The sequence below is a fragment of the Trachurus trachurus genome (genome assembly GCF_905171665.1).
Source record: "Trachurus trachurus genome assembly, chromosome: 5".
Taxonomy (NCBI): domain Eukaryota; kingdom Metazoa; phylum Chordata; class Actinopteri; order Carangiformes; family Carangidae; genus Trachurus; species Trachurus trachurus.
The window spans coordinates 10,396,935-10,419,914 of record NC_139896.1 but is presented as its reverse complement, the minus strand read 5'-3'; the positions used below and the strand labels follow the sequence as shown (position 1 = coordinate 10,419,914).

At 41.7% G+C, this 22,980-nt stretch overlaps 1 protein-coding gene across 1 annotated transcript; it reads left to right on the top strand.

The window, feature by feature from the left end:
• Nucleotides 1–1,486: 1,486 nt before the first annotated feature.
• drd5a (dopamine receptor D5a) lies at nt 1,487–2,884 on the top strand (the record flags this gene model as incomplete). Its single annotated transcript, XM_083971412.1, has 1 exon — nt 1,487–2,884. Exon 1 carries the CDS (start codon nt 1,502–1,504, stop codon nt 2,882–2,884), a length of 1,383 nt encoding a protein of 460 aa, XP_083827538.1. The 5' UTR covers nt 1,487–1,501.
• Between the last annotated feature and the right edge of the window lie 20,096 nt (nt 2,885–22,980).

Below are 22,980 nucleotides of genomic sequence, written 5' to 3'. Positions count from 1 at the left end.
AGCGCTTGATAGGACACTTTTGAGTCTCTTGTACTATGAGACTACAGAATGGATTATTGTGCCATTTTTCCTCTAATAAAGGAACAATAGAGACACCAAGAAGCAGTTGAATTAAAAGAAAGTTGGCGACCTACATAAAACAGCACCAGTTCACACAAAGACGCAGGTGTGCAACTTAAATGCAACAACAATATTCCACATATGAGCATTTTAGATCCGTAACATGATTATTTTGATCTTAGCATATTAATCTATCAACTATGTTAACAGCTGTAGTAACATCTTAAGGGAATGTTGAGCCGGACACAGGTTGCCTCCTGACATGACATCCACAGATTATAGGTTAGCCGACTCCAGAGAGTTTGGCATCGGCGTCGGAGGATTATTTTGACGTAGTGTCAGAACGATTTGACAGGCACGCAGACACATCCAAAAATATCCGTGACGTTTCAAAGCCGGAAACGGCGCTTCTGCTGCTGCTGCTGCTGCTGCTGCTGTTGTTGCACAGACATAGGATGACGCGCAGCGCGCGCGGAGCTCCTGGCTCACCATGCCCGCCGAGAGTGTGAATGTGACTCACCTGTTCAAGCAACTCAGTGAGGTGCACGAGCTCTGACCTCCACTCGGCGGTCGTCACGGGGCAAACAACCACCACTGCTCAGTGACACCCTAAAAGAGATGTGAAAAGACCCAGTTTACATTAAGACGCACGCACCAGGCTGTTTCAGCACCATGGACAGCACCAGACTGTGTGAGGCTCATTTCTATTGACAGTTATAGTAAAGCCGCTTATATAAATTACATTACACATGTAACCAATATGTTACCTGGCTGGTTTTATCTGCAGCCTGAATACAAAACATAATAAAGTGGTTTTTCATGAATATTTTTCATAGTATATTCCTCACACACTTTAATCCTGCAAATTATATTGCCACTCCTGTGACTGCACTGTGATGCGCATCAGAGCATAAATAATCCACAATTGGAAGAAAGCTCTCGACAGAATTAGTTTGTAATTGCGCAATTTGGAGTTTCCACCAACAAACACCTTCAAGATGTTGAGGGCTTTCTCACACCCCTATCCTGGAGTAGTGCACTGTTGTGCGTAACAACAACGCACAAAGGAGGCGTGAGGGTGTATGCGCCCAGCGCTGGTTAGGTTAGTGTGTGTTAGGCTGTAGGGACTCCCTCCTCACCCACACCGCGCTCAGGATATCTTGGACTGAGAGATTCACAGACGCAGCCAGGTCAGACAACCGGACCGGCCAGGCTGCAACATGCGCTCGCCACTGCCTGCTGCGTTTCAGCCCCTCAGCGCAGCCAGTAGTACATCGCTTGGTTCGGTTTTGATGCGCTCACTTCTCTCCTCCCGACTGTTTTGCACTTCTCATCAGGCTGGCAGCGGAGCAGGTCAATGGGGACTGTGCGGTGAGTGGCTGATAACTGCGCCCGTCCCCGCGCACGGAGCAATGGACTGCAGTTTCACTTAAACAGGCACATGGAGAACCCAGCCAAGTATCTCTCATCGGTGCAGGGGATTGACTCTGTGCCGGCACCCCTTGGAGAGATTATGTGGAACAGCACCGAAACAGAGGCAACGAGCGGCGGGAGCAAGGATTTGGTGGTGCGCACGTTGACGGGCTGTCTGCTGTCCCTGCTCATCCTATGGACCCTCTTAGGGAACATCATGGTTTGCGCCGCGGTGCTGCGCTTTAGGCACCTGCGGACCAAAGTCACCAACATTTTCATCGTCTCCTTGGCTCTATCGGATTTATTCGTGGCCATCCTGGTGATGCCATGGAAAGCTGTAGCAGAGGTGGCGGGGTACTGGCCGTTTGGGACTTTCTGCAACGTCTGGGTCGCTTTTGACATTATGTGCTCCACCGCTTCCATCCTCAACCTCTGCATCATCAGCGTGGATAGATACTGGGCCATCTCGAGCCCCTTCCGCTACGAGAGGAAAATGACCCAGCGAGTTGCCTTTGTTATGATAAGCATCACTTGGACGTTGTCTGTGCTCATTTCATTCATCCCGGTCCAGCTAAATTGGCACAAAGCCAGCGCAGATGACATGGCTGGGGCGCACAACTCTTCCACGAGTCGGCAGATGGAGGAAAACTGCGACTCCAGCCTGAGCAGAGAGTACGCTATTTCCTCCTCTTTGATAAGTTTCTATATCCCCGTGGCAATTATGATTGTGACCTACACCCGCATATACCGGATTGCACAAATACAAATTAGAAGAATAGCCTCCCTGGAGAGAGCGGCTGAACACGCGCAAAGCTGCAGGAGCAACAGAATAGAGTGCCAACATCACAACACCTTGAAAACGTCGATCAAACGGGAAACTAAAGTGTTCAAAACTCTGTCGGTGATTATGGGCGTCTTTGTGTGTTGCTGGTTGCCCTTCTTCGTCCTAAACTGCATGGTCCCGTTCTGCGACAGGCCCGCCACAGACCAGGACGCGGGTCTACCGTGCGTCAGCGAGACGACCTTCGACGTTTTCGTGTGGTTCGGCTGGACCAACTCCTCCCTGAACCCCATCATCTACGCCTTCAACGCCGAGTTCAGGAAGGCCTTCGCCAGCCTCCTGGGCTGCCGCTACTTCTGCTCCAACACGCCGGTGGAAACTGTTAACATCAGCAACGAGCTGGTCTCATATAACCAAGATACCCTCATCCACAAGGAAATCGCGAACGCCTATGTCAATATGATCCCCAATGTGGTTGAATGTATCGAGCACGAAGAGACTTTTGACAGGATTTCACAGTTTTCTCACAACAATGAAAACGCCACCGACTCGGTTTGTGACCTGGATGACTGCGAGGCAGATATCAGCCTTGACAGGATGTCACCGTTCACACCCAATGGATTACACTGACTCCAACTCTGTGTCTCCCCACCCCCCCGTGCGTAATTGGATGTATTGATAACAAATGTCATCGTTCAAATCAGCCCCCTCCTCCTAGAAGCTCCTCACCACAGGGAGCCAGCAGGCCAGAGCCGTCTGAGCTACTGAGCGACGCCCTCTGCTCCTGGTGAGGGATCTAGTGACTTTTACTCCTGGACACTTCAGCAGGGGACACGTCTCTGTAGCCACCAGCCCACCCTGCCTCGGCTTTTTTGTCATATATGAGATGTGATGTTGTTGTCCTGTTCTGAAAAAAAAAAAAAAAAAGTGACGTGTAGGTGTTTATTTACATGACAAGTGAAGTCTGTGTTCATTTGTTCAAAGGTTCAGTGTTGTTGAAGCTGTTGTTTACTGGAAAGGCTTTTTACTCAGAGCGTCCACGTCTCATCATGTCCATCCACTCGGAGGGGAACAAGTTTGTAGAGACTCTGAGGATTCATGAAGGAAACACTTTGCTGCTGATAAACCTCACGTGTGTGCAGTGCCGCCTTTCCACTGAGTCTGACACCGGAGGGCAGCCTTACAGACAGTGCAATCAAGATAGTTTTAACTCAAATGCAGTCATTTCAGCGCCTTATAGCTTATTCAAAGAAGAGTTTCGAGACAAGAAAGGAATGTGACGTATGGAGCTTAAGTTACATGATGCCAAATGCAGTATTAAAGTGTTTACCCACTGTACCCACCCCAGTGATTCCTCCAGCACACCTGCTCTCTGCACCACATGGACTATTAAGCAGTTTGACCCAGGCTCAGATGTCCGGAGGCTTTAATGGAGCAAAAAAAAACATGGTGTAAAAGCACAAAATGTAATGCTATAAACACATTAATGTGAGCCTCTTCGTACTGGCTTCACTAATCCAAATCAAATCATTTTGAGTAGAATCAGCAGTCACTTTAAAGCTCAAATCTGTTGTTCTTCTCTGTGGTTATACATTTCTTATTGAGGCCAAATTCACAGAACAAGTCCTGCTTTAGAAACCACACAATCTGAGAAAAGGAACGACCAAAGATTTCAAGGAGCTCACCAATAACCTCCAACGAGGCCACAGCATTTTGTCAACCAGGGGGATCGTTGCTACTGAAAGCCTACACACATGTGAGGCCTCTGGGCCAAAAAAAACACAACTGGATGTCATACATCACCTCTCCCACACCTCTAATCTTTGTACTGTACAGATGACCTGATCTGAATGTATACTGCTGTCCTTTAAACAGTGAAGTGTGTCATCATTTGTCTAATAAAATGCTGTCATGCTGAGAGGAACAGAGTGCTCTGGTATCTTCCTGCAAGGTGACATTATTAGCTCTCACAAATTGACTTCGGAAAAAGGATGTTTCACCTTCCGTTTCATTTTAATTTCAGCCGCGCTAAGCAGCAGGTTTGCTCTCATGCATGTCCACCTCTGACTTGTTCTTTTTAAAAATGTATTTTTTGACATTTCGCCTTTTGTCAGAGGCAGACTGACAGCGGAGGGTGATGGGAAATATTGGAAAAAGGGAGCGAGGGATGACATGCAACAGGGCTTCCCGGCGGACTCTAAAAGGGGACTGTGGTTGTACGTGGTGAGCATCTTATAGGCGGCTGCTCCTCTAGCACACTGGGGAAGTCTGACCTGTGTTTCAGAGGTTCAGACAACTGAAACATTCCCTCTGGCAGAGGCCGAGAGGTTAGTCGTACATGCACGTAAAGTAAGAAAAACAAACAAACAAAAAACAGAGCAAACATGGAAGCAAAACACACCCCGAGCACGCAGCTCTGTCCTTCATAGTGGAGGCTATTGTTGGCCAGTTAACTTTATAATTATTATTTTGTACTCGTATCATTAGATCTATCATATAGATTAAAATCCTTCCATTTACCTAAAATGAACTTCTGGATCATGGCTACTTTATCCTCAGACTCAATTGATTTTTTTTTCAAGATGAGTGCAATGTCCTGGGGAATCTGATATGAGCAGAGATAGAATAAATCATTTGCTTTGTGCCTGAGAGGGGGAAAAATATGCATTTTTACAGCAACATTATAAACAAAAGAAAAGTAAAGTCTGTCCCAATTGTTTCAGATGCCACAAGCATTTACATTATATCTGCATGCCAGGAGGAAGTTATTGCCCAAATATGTCCACGTACATCGTGGGAAAACTAGATAGTTTATCTGCAACAGCTCAATTTGCATTTAAAAAACTTTTTTCTGAAAGCAAGTTTTTTGTATTAACCTATTAAACACCTGATGTGCTGACTGTCATTTATCTTACACAGGCAGAGAAGAATGATGTATCCTGAGTCTTTAAAGTACAAGTGCATATACAACATAAAAATACCCCAATTCCTGCATTAAACTACTACTTGAGCAAAAGTACATAATTATTATCATCATCAGCAATATATTCAAGTACCACAGCAGTCAAAGTGCCTTTGTGTGTAAGCATCAATACTGTTGTAGTGTTTATGCTTAGCACAGTTTAATCTATATTTATGTACAGTACTTTATTAGGTCATTAAAGGTTTCCTTATGTAAAATCTTTATTTGAAAAGTCACTGTAGCTGTTGAATGGAGTTAAAAGATCAACAGAAATGTTAAGCAGTAGTTCTGAATTGTAATTAAGAGATGATTTCAACCTAATTCTTTAATATAACAATGGTCACAATGATCTGCAACACTGCATCATATTGTATTCAGTGTTTCCAAATCACAATCACATATTAGTATAAGTAAATGTACTAAGTTACTTCACACGATGAATACACAGGATCCTCTACAGTTTTTAAAGACAGCAGCACAAGCCATATTTGACATTACTAACCATTTGTATTTAAAAATGCATAAACCTTATTACATAACTCTGATTTTGCAGTTGAACAAGGGAAATTTAATTTAGTCGTGTTTAACCCAAAATGGCATCGCTGTTCTCTCTTGATATATTTTGCCCCCAAAATTAAGACAATCTGTTATTTTCCCTCCTCAAAGGTGAAAATCGCACAGCTGCCGAGGAAATTAGATTAAACGACATTGAGGCGAAAGCCTGTTAACTGTGGCTCTGAGGATCAGTGTTATTCACCTCACACCTCGCTCCGCCCTTGTCCTGATCAGTGTTTCCCCACACTGCCATGAAAGATGGGAGGGGACGGGAGGAGATCCGACTGTGGATCAGGTTGCGTCTGTCAGACCTGAAGTGTAGGTGATATCTCAACGACAACTCGCCAGACTGTGATTAAACTGGAGAACACAGATGCCACTGGTGTGATCTTTATCCAGCCTGAAGGACAGGAAGCACTTTGACACTGCATTTTTAAAAAGTTGGCCTTGTTGGGAGCGTATAATATTAAGCCATGAGTTTACATGCAGCTAGAGCTTCTGCATATTAAACAAAACTAGAATAATGCTGCTAAATATTTTCATTTTCTGCATTTATAATCAGCAGATATAAGTATGCTCTGAGGCGATGTTGTGATTTTCTCCTTTTTCTTTTTTGTTTTCTTAGATGAAATGAGTAAGAAATAAGAAAGCAGCAGTGTTTCCCAGGGGAAGAGGTGTTTACTTGTTCTTCGTGTTGTGTCCTTGCAGTGTGGAACAGATATGAAAGGTGGTTTGACCTCGATATCCAGCCATGACAGGAGGGCTGAAGAGGAAGTGGAGGCAGGCTTAGGGGGGTTACACCATCCGTCAGGACACATTCATCAAAATCACTCTCTTTCCGCCCGTACACACATAAACGCGCACACACACGCACACACTTTAACTCGTAGATGCACTGTTAAAAGAGATTTGTTCTGAACCTCTCTGTCTCTTCACATACAGTGTGCGACGTGCACGCACACACGCTCACACACACACACACACACACACTCCATCTCTCTCAGGTCACAGCATGCTTCCTTCCTCCTTCATCTTCAAATGATTTTTGTTCATCTGGGGAAAATTAGAGACGCTGCTTAGCTTCACGTTTCCTTTACCTGTCAGAGGAGCAGGTTGAACATGAGTGACACCACTTTAACCGTATCATAGCGACATGGGTGTTGAGTAAATGAACCTCTTTAATTACAGTAGATTGAGCTTGACCTGCCTTATCAGATACGTCTGAGTATAAGCCAATATTACTGTAATATCTGGCCACCTCCTTCATCACACACACCCACACTTCCATGTTCCACTTTACACTGCGACTCTTCTTTCAATTAGCCTACACCTAAATTTTAATGAAGGCATGTTTAATGACATGACAAAAAAAAACTGTATCACTGAGGCTGCGGTCTTTGGACTTGCATCGTTAAAAGGAGAGACTTCACTCAGATCACCAAACCATTGTTGCATATCTGTATGAGAACAGTTCAGCTTTGAAGATCAAATGTTTTGCTCTTTGAAACTCTTTCTTTCACCTCTCGCTGCCATCTCATCTGCTTCCTATCTCTGACGCAGCCTGCGGTTTTGAGTTACTTTCAGTGAGCTTGAATGAAGAGAAAGACTGGTGTCTCTTTTCCCAAAAGGCAACTGGTCCACTGTGCATTTTAACCCAATGCCGTTCGAAAAACTCTCAAACAGGCTGAGCCTCTGAAAAATACATAAATAATAAAAAAATTGTTTTTTTTTCTAAATTACAGTCTCTTTCTCATTTTCTCAACAAAGGATGTCGATTAATTAAGATAGTAAAATGACCATACAAGCTTTAAACATAAAGGTGATTTAAATAGCACCACCTTGGGGGCATTTAGTGCCAATTAGGGTAGTTTTACTCCTGCCGTATTTACAGCAATATTAACCGCATGAAACTCAACTAATCTGCCTCGTCAGTGGTCAGTGGTCTGCCAACATGAGCAAACAACCCCACGACTGGGTTTCAGAATTACATTGCTTACTATAAGTACTATAAGTAGCAATGACAAATGTTTTTTTATTAACATTTGGTTTCTACAGTAATGAGTAATTACTGGGTTTATTCTGCTGAAGTACAGTCTGAACTGCATGAGGATGCTACTGCACTGTAACCAATTACAAAACAATGATGAAAAACTGACTTATTGTTTTCTTGACATCTTCAAGTATGAGATACAAATCTTATGGCTGTGAGATAGCTTTCTTGTAATAATGGCATACCGTGTCATAATTATGAGATCCTCAGCAGGAAATAATGTGATAACAAGTCATAACTATAGGAGAAATGGAAAGAAAGCGTGACAAACTAAAATTGCTTCTGATACTGCCACAGAAATGTATTCCTATCTTTATTGCTCTTTTCTATTAGATTAACACACACACACACTTACTGGTAAACAAAGCCAGGCCACAAGTGAATGTCTTAATAGCTTGTCAGTGAATTGTTTCACTAGCAGGACTGCTGGGTGAATAACCCACACAGACCCAATATGAGAGCAAAGGCAATGAGGCAAGAGTTTTATAGGAAGGATGAAACCATTTACTATGGGGTGTATAACGCTCCCCGCTCACCAATGAAAGCTCCTGCAGAGGAGACAATCATGCACCCTGTCTGAATATCTGTAAAGAGTTGTAGGTCATCAACTTCCAGTGGCTCAGTGACTCAGGTTTTCCTCACTCTCATCTAGCAGACAGCGATAATGGATTGCTGTTGTGCAGGAAATTACACTTCATCTGACCGGTCATCTCTCTGTTAATTAGATTCTGTTTTGTTTACACCAGTTGTTTAGATAATACATTTCTCTACCATGATGTAATCTGAGTATACTTTTGAGCGATAAGCTTTTGATCAATGTCTCATTAGTTTTAAACAAAATGTAAAAAATGTTTCTAGTAAATCACACAATCTGGGAGGATTAGAGAAAACCACATGGCAGTTTTCCATAATAATATAAAGAAATAATAGGAAAAAGAGGGATACCTCTGCTTAACTGCATCCTGGAGGACTCTGAGGAGAAACTTCACCCCAACTCCTATTTGTTCATCCGGGTGCGAGGTCAGCTGCCATCTTGCCATAGGAAACAACCCAGCACTGCCATACAGGTCATCCCGTTCAGGTTAACAGCACACAAATATGACAGTAAATTCCTGAAATGAGACAATGACAAATACGGCAGCAATTACTGCCATGAGGAACGATGATTCATTATCATAAAATCTATTATTCCAGAGCACGACTATTGGAGTCATTGTCTGTCAGTGGTTTGATTTCCTCCTGTGATGATGGGCAGAGTTGATTTATTGGTGTAGGACTGAGACCGAGTATTTGAGGAGACTGAAAGCAGAGCTGCTCTGTGTGGAAGAAAATTACTTTGTAGCAATATGGTCATTTCCAGAGTAATTATATGCTTGGCTGCAGTTAATAAATTAGGCTTTCCCCTGATATAAAAAAAAAAAGATTTCTGACTTGGCTTCAGCCATAAGAAGCGTAAACCAAAAATCATAACGTTATATTTATTACTCTTTTAAATTACTTTTATTAAAATATAAATATGGTAACAATATCAATTAAAGATGCTTTAAATGTGTTAATTAAGGATTACCACCGATTATCTGAGCATGATCAGCTGATCCACAGCCAATACGATTCATTTCTGGCACATTTTGCAGGACTCCAAACTACACAGCATATGCAAGTATATTTTATATAGTGTGAGTAACAATTAAACATTGTTGTTGCATGATCATTATTCATCATGAGGCTGTTTTTCTTTTTTTGCCCACATGTTTTGTGTTGTAGTTGTTTTCAGTTGGTCTGATACCTGCACTTTCATCAGGATGCAGACAGAGACACTGAGTTCACTCACTACCTGCGGTTGCAGTATGAGGGCAACGTTAGTGAGAGTAAGGTGAACTGTTCACTGCAGACAACTCTAAACGTGTGACCATGTCAATGCATTTTAAGTTTGAACTCCTGCAAGTTGAGGTCTAAACGCTCCGTGACCGATGCATCAACTGAACCACTCACTCCCCTATTCTTTTCATGGGGAGAATGAGATGGTCTGGTTCAACTCTGTCTATTACATAGCGAGACTGGGCCGGAGCTGAACTCCTTCTCCTTCATTATGGTCATAATCACACCAGTATGTTTTATATCTCCCAATGAACCCAGTAACACATGAACATCATATACAATACAGTCTCTAACAGGACAAATTGCACAATTTGACCTTCTGTAAACTAACTTTGCTGCATGGTGAGTTTAAGGATGCCACATGATATGACGTTGACAGTGCACATGTAACGGATGTGCACTCACTCCACCCATAAAGGACGTGCTAACCAACCCGCCAAGTGGTTGTCAACCTCTTGGCGAAGAGGTTAGCATCGTCGCCTCCGGTGCGGGAGGTCGTGGGATCGAACCCCACCTAGGGCAGGCCGTGAGAAACACAACGCAGAGGGCCAGATCGACATCGGCTACAGTGGTGCCGTGACCCGGATGCCCTGGGTGGAGTGAGTTCAGCGGGGGTGAGTGTAACGGATGTGCACTCACTCCACCCATAAAAGACGTGCTAACCAACTTGCCAAGCAGTTGTCAACCTCTTGGCGAAGAGGTTAGCATCGTCGCCTCCGGTGCGGGAGGTCGTGGGATCGAACCCCACCTAGGGCAGGCCGTAAGAAACACAACGCAGAGGGCCAGATATGACATCGGCTACACACAGACAGATTAGACAGAGAAACCACAATTTCTTCAAGTTCTAATTGTCATTTACTCTCATTCTGCTCCTCCTCTCTTACCATGTATGCAGGCAGGTGTGGGAATTAGTTACCATGGTTACCACTACTATGGATCTCTGACGCTGATGCAACTTTCTCATGATCACCAGTGAAACAGTTGGTGTGTGGACCCCTGCATTGCAGATGGAAAGTTCCACACAGCCTGTCTTATGTAAACCTGAAGGATGTATAGGTGAGAGAAATTTCTCACTTCATATCAAGTTCATCTTCTGTAACTCGTCTATTAATTAACACCTATAGTAGCTTTAGCTGGTTTCTAACACTTGCATGCTGCCATTGGTCCAAGTCATTCAGCATCTAATCCTCATGAATGAAACATGAATTTTGTTGCCGCTACTTTAAGAAAACATTCACCTTTCCACCTTGATCTATGTGCGGATATTTTCGATGACGTAAGAGCGACAGATTAATCCCACTGCAACGCCTAATCAGACGACCTCTGCTTCTGCCAAAATTATTCTACTAACGTCAATACTTTCCTCCCACCACCACAGTCCACCCCCCTGTTTATTATGCTGTATAGTAGCTGCAAACAGTAGCTCTCCTTTCCTCTGAACAGAAAGTTCAGGACAAAGTTGCAGGCTTACATTTTAATGGACACTGCAGCCGATCATTGATTGAAATTTAAATGATAGTGTTAACAGATGCTGCTGCACTTAAGTGTGATGACTGTATAAAATATGGTAGAGTCTTCCCAGATCTCCCAATGACTCAAGTGATTAATGTCAGCTGGATATTTATCGTCTAATATAATAATATTTTGAGGGCTTCTGATTTTAGGCCATTGTCCATTAATATACTTCTTTCATTGAAGTTTACATTTACATAGTGCTATAATACTCTCAGTGACACACTTGATATAACTTCTGAGACTGAGATCATTAGTTTATGTTTTATTATACCAGCTACTGGGACAGATATAGTATGCTAACCTTCATTAAATTTTCATACTGTGTGAATCCTGCCCAGCAGGGGTTCTCAATAATATCTGCTCAATGGCCTCAAATGGAAATGACTTCACTCGGTGTTTTAAGTTCTCAAGCTGACTATGAAACCTCATGAATTTCCAATAAGATTTTCAGGAACGCACATATCGAGCTGAGCTGTTCACAATTCAGCAAACATGGGTTATTGTCCAGTGTTATCGTGCTCAACAGAAACAGGTTGGCTATGATGGTATCAACACTGCTGAATAAACTGAATCCATCACAAGGCATTAGCTGATTATTCAGTTCAATATGCCTTGATTGGATTGCCAAGCTTTTGTCAAACAGTGATGATAACAAAGAGAGTGTTAAATTTGTGTGAGTGCATATGAGAGCTTCAGAAGGAGACTCATGTGTCTCGGGTTCAGACCTACGAGATGAGGTGAACAGATGCTGCTTTTCACGTTGCCTTCATTCTCAGTGTCTGTGAGAGAGTCTCAGACCGACACTTACAACTGAGCCTGCAGTTTGTGTGCTGGACCTCAGCTGCACAGCTGCTCCGGAACAATCATGCCGAATCATAACAGTATAAACATGCCTAAGCTCATCCTCCAGAGATGAATGGAGAGGTCACAGAAACAGCTATCATGTCAAAAAGCTCCATTATCCTCTTCACCAAACTCCATCCAGGCACTGACTGTTGCGATCGGCATTATAATCAACAGACTCATTAGTCTGCGGCTTATGCTGTCTGCATGCAAGCAATTATAATCTGAGATACTTTCCTGATGTTAATTATCATTCCATCCCATAAGACCACTACTGATGACATCATTGTGGTATCAGGTACCAACACATCCGAGCATGCAGCAAAGCAGCGTAGATGTGGGAGGTTAATAATCACATTAAAGTCTGTCTCCCCTGCTGCCTATAGTGATTAGATAATTACCACCAAGTTCTGATCCACTGACAATCCATGCAGCATTTCCTGATGGCATTATATTAGATTATATGAGCACCCAATTGTTTGTTGGTTTTGAAAGGAGAGATATAATATAATATCCTCAAGGCTTCAAGTAAACTATCAGAGGGGAATGTTTTAATCATCTCGCATAAGCTTTACATGGTCATCATGCCTGTGTGATCATCTGTTGATGGACATACCCTTCAATTTTCTTCCTCTTTCTTCATCTACTCATCTTATTCTTGTAGTTTGTAATTCTGGTAATATTTAACTTTGTAATTTTTGTAATATTTAATTTGTAATTTTTACGTTGTTGTATTGTATTATTCTGCTATAATATTCTTCACCTTTGTACACTGGAGTGCTGTGACGAAATAATTTCCCGCATTTATTTTTAATAAAGTATATTCTATTCTATTCTATTATGTTCTATTCTATTCTATCTGTTACAGAGCAATCAAAGTTGGTCTCAGAAGGAAGAAGGTACTAAGAAATGTGGAGTTTTCCCCACCGTATATACGTATGTCAACATCAGAGGTGCAGTTCTGAAAGTCATTGCAAGACCTCCAAGGACGTACCAAGCATTTAAAAAAAAAGTAGCCTCTACTGTATTTTTCATGAAACAATGTAGAGAGAACAAATTAAATGTCTGTTGGAGAACCATTTTTTCACACAAAATAAGCAGGGGCCTCCTTTGCACGGCGTCTTATCGTTTAAAGTAGGAGCATTGCAGGGTGTCGGAGCGGATGGAGAGTAGAGGTGGTGTAACTGTATCCGTGGTGATGCGCTGTCCCATGGGTGCTGACCTGTGACGACATGGGGAGTGAGGCACGTTTTATCAGTGACCGGGAGGTGGGTGGTGGCCAGCACCACGTTGCCTTCTGAAACCGAGGTATCAAGTTGCAAGACCTGTCAACTGACACAGCAGTGGATATTAGAGTGTGTGTGTGTGTGTGTGTGTGTGAGAGAGAGAGAGAGGGGGAAGGGAAACATACGTGTCTGTGTTTGCTAAGAGATAAAGTGGTGATTGAGAAATATGAAATTTCAGGTGAGAGAGAAGGGAGACAATATTCAGTGTGGCTGCAGTGTTCACCTGCTACTACTTTCAGGTAGTCAGGTAACCACGGATGTTTATTCATACACTTGCTGCTAAAAGTACTAATAATCTAAAGCTAGGTCCAGGAAATGTATAAATATTTAAAGGGATAGTTCAACATTTTTGAAAATTGGCCCATCGCCATGATCCCCCTAGTAATAGCAGTAGGTTCGTTACCTTTAATTGTTGGTCCAAGCTGCTTTTAGATCGGGGGAGAAGAATACCGAGCGGCGCAGCTACACTACGGAGGCTAATGGAATTTCTTGGTTTTGCTCATCAAACTCAGCAAATACACAACCAAAAAACTCAAAAACGCTGTGGTGGACAAGTTGTGACCTGCACATTTACCACGCTATGAGATAATAGCGGAAAGTTAAGAGAAGTGAAGCAAATACTCGGAACTACTTTCTTCAGTGAACCACTGGTCGGAGGGACACAGTGTGCGCACCTCAGCCAGTGCCGTAGTATACGGACGTATCTGCAGTAAACAGGCACTTTTGAAATCACTCCGCCGAGCAGCCGTCTAGAGTGTAAAGTCCGACTTTGCCTCTAAAACAACTCCATCTCGCAACTTTCCGCTATTATCTCATAGCGTGGTGAATGTGCAGGTCACAACTTGTCCACCACAGCGTTTTTGAGTTTTTTGGTTGTGTATTTGCTGAGTTTGATGAGCAAAACCAAGAAATTCCATTAGCCTCCGTAGTGTAGCTGCGCCGCTCGGTATTCTTCTCCCCCGATCTAAAAGCAGCTTGGACCAACAATTAAAGGTAACGAACCTACTGCTATTATTAGGGGGATCATGGCGATGGGCCAATTTTCAAAAATGTTGAACTATCCCTTTAATACAAAAATAGAATTAATATTTAATATCAATATAAAATCCCATGAGCTCTGACAGAGTAGAAAGCAGCTGGACTTTAAAATACAAGTACAAGTGTTTTAGTAATCAATAATTAATTAGTCACATTAGTGGTCATTATCTATATGAGATTGTAACAAACTTTGCAAAGATGAATCTCCTTGAAGTATATGATATATGGTTATCAGAGGAGGATGAAGGGAGGGAAGGAAGCCTGGTTACATCAGTGCACACCTGAGGTAACAAGTGTGCAGGTCAGGTCAGAAAAATTGCTTAGCAACAGTCTAGTACCAGTCCAGTTGTTGAATGATGAAATAATCAAACACATAATCATCTGTTGTTGCTTATTATTAACTATATGGGGCTTGTAGACCTGTGGTATAGAAGCAATATCACACTTGAGGCTGTGATGATGTAGCTACTGACCATCAGTGATTAAGTCATAGTTGCATCACTCCCTCTCATGTGATATTGCTCAGTTTTAGTTTACTTTTAGATTTTGTTTTCCTGCCTGCAACTTTACTGCTCAGGTTCACTCTCTCCCCTGTCATAGCAGAGAAAGGCTGCTGTTCTCAAAATGATCTAAAAAAAAGCAACTGCACGCTCGCTGCCCAAGGGCCAAACAACAGACAGAAAGTTAGTGGCTAGATGATGACCATGGTAAAATCATTTATCAATTAACGAACTAGATTTCCCAAGGGAGTCAATGAGGATGGAGACAGAGCAAATGGAGAGTGACTATTGGATTTACATTAACCAAGTGGCCAGGAATACGACTTAAATGAATGTCAATGCTCCTCCATCCATGCCTGCGGACGTATAATGGGAAACATTTACCATTCAAACTTGGACATTGTATTCTTTTGTCGTGTTCACAGCTTGTACCCTGCAAAATGTTCAATCATAATTAAATAACACAACTACTTGTATTTCATTTCATCTGAACATTTCATACTTTTTACTCCTGACAGCTAGCTACTTCAGGTTTTAGATATAGGGCTGTGCCTGCCTGATGTGCAAAAAACATCATATTGCAATAATATGGGCATAATTGCGGTTGTGATGTGCTATTTCAGGAATTATTTGATTTTTTAACAAAAGGATCTGAGTTATTTACTAACACCTCCCCACACACAGAACCGTTTATTCAGACCCATTAAGTTATGTTTCATATACGAGCCTTGAACAGGTCCTTAAAGCAAGTCTAAACAGAGTTCACATCAGGTTACCAGTGAAAAAGCCATCTCTGTAAAATCCATTAAAGGACAAATTGGCTGTGCTGGAAATCATTAATGGAGCCATTCAGAGGTTTAAGTAAAGCTTTTGGTGTTGATGGATTTAGAAAATGTTGCTTCTCTTTTTTTAAAACCACAAGAAAAACAGGCAGTTTCAAGGAGACTTAAAGGAAGAATCTGTCCCAAGCAACTGCAGAGAAAAGGCGGAAAGATATAAGACACGATGGAAATCAGATCTGAAAGAAATCTTTCATGGTTTTAATTAATATAGCATTTCTCATCTGTTTATCTAAAATCAATAAGGACTGTATGCTCAGTTGTGCGACACATTTACTTGACAAATGCAGCTTTGTCCTCAGGAGGGGTCAAAGGGTAGGGATGACTCCAGCCAAACCCCAGGGGAGCCAATGCAAAGATCTATGTCTGAAAAAGCTGATACAGCATCCATCAGGTGCTCTTAAAATAAAAGCCAGTAATGATAGAGAAACAGGAAAGTTAAAGGACAAGAGAGGTGACGGCCTATATAACACAAGATTAAATAAAACAGTGCTGCACTGTTAGGGCTGGGTTGAAGTTTTTTTGTGGCACCGACCGAAATGCTTCGGTACCGAGTATCAAAACGTGCCTCGTCTTTCGGTGCTAAGTTTCGGTTCCCAGGGGTTAATCACATGATCAAGATCGGATAATGGCGTCTGGGTTTTTTTTTTTTTTTTTTTAAATATAAATCATGAAAGATTAAAATGTCTGGTTTTCATAGTTTGACAGTTGTAACACGTTTTGCATTTTTCTCAACAAATCAGCAACCCTTTACACTAGAATTACAGTTAGAATTGATATTATAAAATTGGTATCAAAAAAAGCAGCGGTATCGAAGTGAAGGTATCGGTATTGGTATCGATTTTCGGTATTGAACATTTTTGATTGACACCCAGCCCTATGCACTGTCCTTGTAAATATATTGCAATGCTATACATCATGTAAGACATTATTGTTAGCTTAATATTTCATTCCCCGTTATATAATTCCTGCCTGGACAAAACAAAGGAGCTTGATATAATTAATATTATCTGAAAACAGACATCAATCTGAGCAGTGAATGAAATGAGAAAAAAAATTAAATGTAATGAGTAGGCTATGTCCATCATGGGGAGAAGATAGCAAATAAATAGCCTCTTTCACAATCAGAAACAAACACACAGAATACATTTATTAGAAAATGCACTGAATAACCCATTAGTGAGTTCTTGTATTCTACTGTCAGATAATATAGGCCATGTTACTTGTTACTTTAATTCAAAGACAAATAGAAATGTACTGGGTAATATTTTAATTAACAGCCAAACAAACAAACAAACAAACATGATGGGCACTTAATAAAAGAGAGTGAATACAAGTGAAGAGATATTTGTTGTTTATCAGTGAGACATCCTGTCTCTCTCTGAGACTCAACCTGACGCTCTACGACAGAAATGGAAACCTTCATCAGTCCCATGATCCCAGAACTGTCACAATGTGTCTGACAAATTAATCTCATTGTTGTGCTATATGGAATATAATTTGTAGACAGGGGAATGGAGGATTTCCATGACTTTGCTGCTGATGTGTTGAAAGTGGTTACAGTCTAATCGGGTGGTCAAGATAACGTGTGAAAATTCAACTTCACTGTGCCAGAAATGTTCCTTTATCGGCCATTTGATACTGAATTTAATCAGCATGAAAAAGTGTTAAAAATTTCAGTCAGTGGATCTCTCCTTCACATTGTAGCTCAAAAGAATCCAATCAGAAATACGGAGCAGAAATAGAAGTGCATCTGCAGGAATGGTATCGTATTAAAAATCTCAGGACACCTTCCCTCGATGCAAGTGAATCATACTTGATCTCAAATTTCAGAAGCCACGTCTTGCCTGCAAGGCAGTTTTTGGAGAAAACAGGAAACTGGATCCGATTAAAAAAAAATAAAACACAAACTACTCACGGATGCATCATTAAAACAAATCCAGGAAAGGCACATGTGAATATGAAAATACTGTATTAATCTACCCAAGGGTATAGCAGCTATTGTGACAGTTTATAGGAACACAAATTTAGCATGTGAACTTGTGACCCTACAATAACGAGGAGCACCATAACTAACAGCTTGTTTGCAGGGTTACAGGCAGTGTTGGAGAAGCTACGTTGAAAGAAGAGCTCTGAAAGCTACCAAGGCTGGAGGAGGCTGAACTACAGCAACGCTATCCTATAGAGAGAAAACTAGTTTGGTTCACTAAGGTTTTATGAAAACAGGTTCTAACCTGGACATGTAATTTACATATAATAACAACAAAATGTCACATGCATGCCAGATGAATTTATTGCGGGAAAAAAGTGTCTACCAAAAACTAGAATAGCACAATATTCATGGGGAAGTGTGAGGAATGTCAGCCTTGGTTTTGTATTACATTAGTACGGCCATGGTGATTCTTCCTCATGCTGAAATTCAAGAGGTTTATCCATGATGACATTGTAGCTGTGTGATCACTGTGCAATGCCCATCCCTGGCTTTTGCACATGCATTATACAAAGGTCAAGTGTGTTGTGTGGACTACCTGACAAACGCATTGTCTGGACTGCCTTCACAGCTGTTGGGGCTGAGCAGCAGGGGTTCAGTTAGAGTAGAGAAGCAATGATAATGTCTCCAAATGATTTGTTGTGGAAATGGGAAAAAAGTTATTCAACTGCTTGAATTATATGCTCATATTCATTCAGTCATTCATTCAGTCGCAAGTCACTGCAAAGTTTAGTTAAACTACTACTTATATGAAAACAGTTAATGACGAGCTGCATCTGATAAAATCTGTCAATTAGAGTGGTCATGTCAGTAAATCTAAGAGGCTAGTTATCTAATAGTCAGTATTTTTCCCTCCTTTATCCTTAACTGGCCTGTGGCTCACTGTGCAGGACTGTGAAAACTGAGACCTCGGTTGTGTAAACCAGTCCAACTCTAGGAAAGTGTAGACACTTTGCTGCCTTCAGCATGTCAAAAGCTACATGATCAAAAACTTTCTCTAGCCAAAGAAAAGCCAGGCAGAGGTCTTTGTTTTCAGCCCATAAAATTCCCTCAGAGGTTTAAGCAGCCCTCCTGGGAGTCAAACGTCCACACACACACAGGGAGGCTATAGGTGTCATTTTTGATTCTGCTCTTAAAAATGAGTTTCTGTGTTTTTTGTGAGAGAAAGTCAGTTTAGTCTCGTCTTATCAGCAGCTCATCCAAAATGCAGCCAAAGAGCTCCTCACTGGTCCCAGGAACAAAGACCAACATCTCCTCTGTACCGACCTCCTTTCAAGAAGAGAATTGATTTGAAGATTCTTTTGTTTTTTAAAGCATTGTATGCCCTGGCACTATAGTTTATATATCTTCGATCGCCTCAGACACTATTTCACCACCAACTGTCTGACAGATTGTCAATGTTTCCCAGCATTCCTATTATGATTCATTACATTCAGTCCATTTTATTTATCTTTATTTATCTTTGGATTTTGTAAACATCTGGTTTTGACAAGTTGTCAAATGGTTTTCACTCCTTGTTATTTCCTCATCAATTGAACGGACACAAACTAGATTTTTCATCAATTGCCAATTGCTGACAGGAAGATTGAATTAACTAGTCAATGGAGATGCTATTTTCAGTCTTCACTTCCATCATTTTGAATAATTGCCCCCTGATGTCAAGGGTGGATCTTTCCCTACCTTTTCTCAAGGGCACATTGTGACTTGAGCCAACATTGTTGTCCTGCTTGAACCTGGAGGGTTTGGATGCCTTGTTAAAGTACATTATGGATGTTTTTTGTCTGACAAATGTTAAAATAATGCTAAAATCATGCAAACGCTAATCTGCAGACATAGTGTGATAAGGGAAGAAATGGGACCAATAATTTCTTATGAAACCAAAGTACAGTAATAAATCTTAAGATTCAAACACAAAGATCACCTGTTCATATAATTTTTCAATGACTTGCTGCAGGGTGTGGCAGTATTAAGCACGATGATAAGGGAATTAGCTTAAATTACAGTTGAGATAAAGATCAATGTCTTGTCTATTGTATTCTGCATATGAAGTTAATGGCAGGAGCTTTAGTACAAAGACTGAAAGCAGGGCTGGAGCAACTATCTTGCTGCAGGGTATGACACACATTCTCCTTTTTTAATCTGTAAGAATACACTGGGGTTACCTGTTACCTGTTAGTCTGCTTCCCTACTCATATTCTGCACCTGCCTTCCAGCATTCATCTCTGAAAGCTGCTGTCAAGGTGAGTCTGCTTGTTTATGTAACTGAATCAAGAGCTTGTTGATCTGAGAAACAGAGGAGAATATTTTGCCCAAGTGCTTGAACTTGAAATGTCTTTATTCTACCGGTGGGAACATTAATATCGTGTTCAAGGACTGGCTTCCTTTCTGACTGAATGAGCTGTTTCTTGCTTTGCAAGGGTCTATTTTCAGCTCGAATCCCTTTTTGGCTTCTTTTATGCTTTTTAGGTTTCACCACTGATCCTCTCGTTTCTTTGCATCTCTTCTTTGAGAGTAGATGCTTTGATAATCTTTGCACCTTTGATTCCAGCTTTTTTTCCTCTGCGCCCCTCCCCAAGGCCAAACAATCTCCTGAGCTTTATCAAAGCTTTTGATATTCAATGATTTCTTTTTTCCAACAAGCTCCTATTAATCCCAATGCTCAAACTACAAATCTATAGGCCCTCTTTAATATGGGCGTTCACAAAACAATCAAGATCAATAGCTATATCCTAACATACAAGCAGTTTATTAAATAAAGTATAATGTTTTCTTGGAGATGACTGTGCTTCAGTGAGACCATTGAGAGGATGTATAGCCTGTGCACTGCCTGGCTGCCACGTAAACTGTAATTAGGGAAACCCCTGCCCTCTAGAGTAATCCCCACGAGACACACCACTGCTGCACTGTGACCTAACATGACACCATGCTCTTGCAGCTGTGTGAGTGCATGTGTGTGAACTTCAATTCAAGCATGACTATGTATGCACGGACCTGTGTGTGTGTGTGTACGCACTGTATGTGTAAACACTTAACAGATCCTGTTTCCTGCAGCCTGTACCATAATTAGATGAATACTGACCCACCGTACAACAGTGACTAATGTTCTCCAGAGCAACACTGGTGACAGAAGCATCAATTGCAAAGTGCTAGGTAAAGAAATGTATTTACACTATTGCTCACTTGACACAGTGATGACTACCTGGGGTTACACTAAACAACAGGAGTCACAAATAGTTTATAAATGAGATTTTAAAAGCAATTATATAGCATTTGACAACTATTTTATTTTTAATATAAAAACATATCAGTAATTTTGCATTTTTAACAGTCAAACCCCTTCTGTATGTGTTGTAATCTGAGCCTCTCTGTTCTTTGTTCTTATATCCGGGAAAGCAGAACATGCAAGTTAGTGCATGTGACCCTGTCTCTGATAAACTGTGGGTCCTCCTCACGTTTATGAACACACAGCGACTGCCTGCACGCAAGATTGCACAGCGCAGTATGCAGCGATCAGGTGACAGCAACCCTCCAGTGAAGAAATCACTTCTTTTCAGCTAAGAAGGCATCCGGCAAATAAAGACATAAGGGGGACTACCAGCTCAAATCTCAGTCGGCCAAAACATCCATAAAGTTTTACAGGTTTCATCTGTGTCATTTGTGCAGCCAGTCAGTCCCAGTGTATCAGTCAGTCAGAGAGGCTGAATTTGTTTCCCAGTCAATAATGCTCTTGTTTTTCCAAGGGAGAGCCGACTTTTCCTGCCCTCTATCCTAAAGTAGTTTTAAGGGTACTACACATACTGTATCGGTTGTCATTAAGTGTCTGAGGCCATTGATGATGTTCGCTAACTAGATGTGACCGAAATGAGTTTTGTTTTCCGCAAATGTTGCTACTGCTCGCTGGCTTTGCAATAGAGAATAATTGCTATTGGATAACGGCTGTGGCTGCATTGTTGTTCGCTGTGTCATTATTCAGTAGTAATGTGTGTTGTTGTGTGCTGTGCGTTCTGTAGCATTGCGGCTGAAGGGAGGCCGGATGAGGCCGACAAAGCATTTGTTTTGATTTGAGACACTAGTGATTGACAGCATCATCTAGTGGCAGTGAAGATCAATATGTACGTTATTAAACTCTGGAGAGAGACAAGCTGGCTGTTGCCGTCTTTCAGACTTTATGCTAGGCTAAGCTAATTGCCCACTGGCTCTAGCTTCAAATTTAGCAACATGAAAGTGATATCAAACTTGTCATTTAACTCTTGGCAAATACTTGAGATTTGATTCTTAATGATATTATTGTGAAGCAGTAGTATGCTGTTTGATGTCTGTCTTTAACTGCAATGTCTTCTCTCTTCTGTGTTGAATTTATCTGCAGCCACAGCCAAAAAAGGAATTTCAAAAAGGAAACTAACTAGCATAGCGAAAGATTAGCCAAAAGATTTAACCATTCCTTTTAAAGAGGGATGACGATACGATTGTTGATTAGAGGAAAGAGGAGAATAATATGTGCTGAAGATTCTGAAACTGGGAGCGTTTTGTGCCTTAAATGCCTAAAACATATGTCTGGAAAGTACACAATCAGTGAAAAAAAATATATAAGTATACGCAAGTATTTTCTTACTTTGCACTCAAAGCGACACTCCACATCCCAAATCAGTGGAAGTCGATTGCCTTTCAAAAGAAAAGAAAAGGAAAGAAAAGAAAAATCAATAGTCTGAATAACCTGGTGTCACCCAAATTGGTAAATGCTGACATGATCTCTGTGTTGTTTGACCTCGAGTGTGTCACCACCACCACTAACCTAATGACCTTCAGCTGCCTGGACTCACCATCTAACCTGTCCATCAGCAAGGTGGACATCAACAGTCATGTAGACACCTCTAATGGACTGTAGATGTCCCAGCCTGTCATCATTGAGTGTGATCAACAGCTCTCACAGTTCTTTAAGTTCAGAGGAGTTGATGATAGCTTTCCTGCTTTCTTTACTGCAGTGCTGACTAGGGATGTATACCGTGGACCGGTACTTTTTGGTACCGGTCCGTAATTGCGTCGGTAACAGAGTACCGTTAAGATTCTGGACTAACGGTACTCTTATCGGTACTTTTTGAACGTCTCCCTAAGCGTCACGTAATAATGACACTGCCGCCACAGCAGCTTGTCACCCCCCAATTTAAACCGGGTCCGTCAGCGCAACAGAACCGCTACACGGCGGTCACCGCAGCTGATCCCTGCCGCTCTAATCAGCACTTGGACCGGGCGAGCCGCGGCGAGTCTTAGCG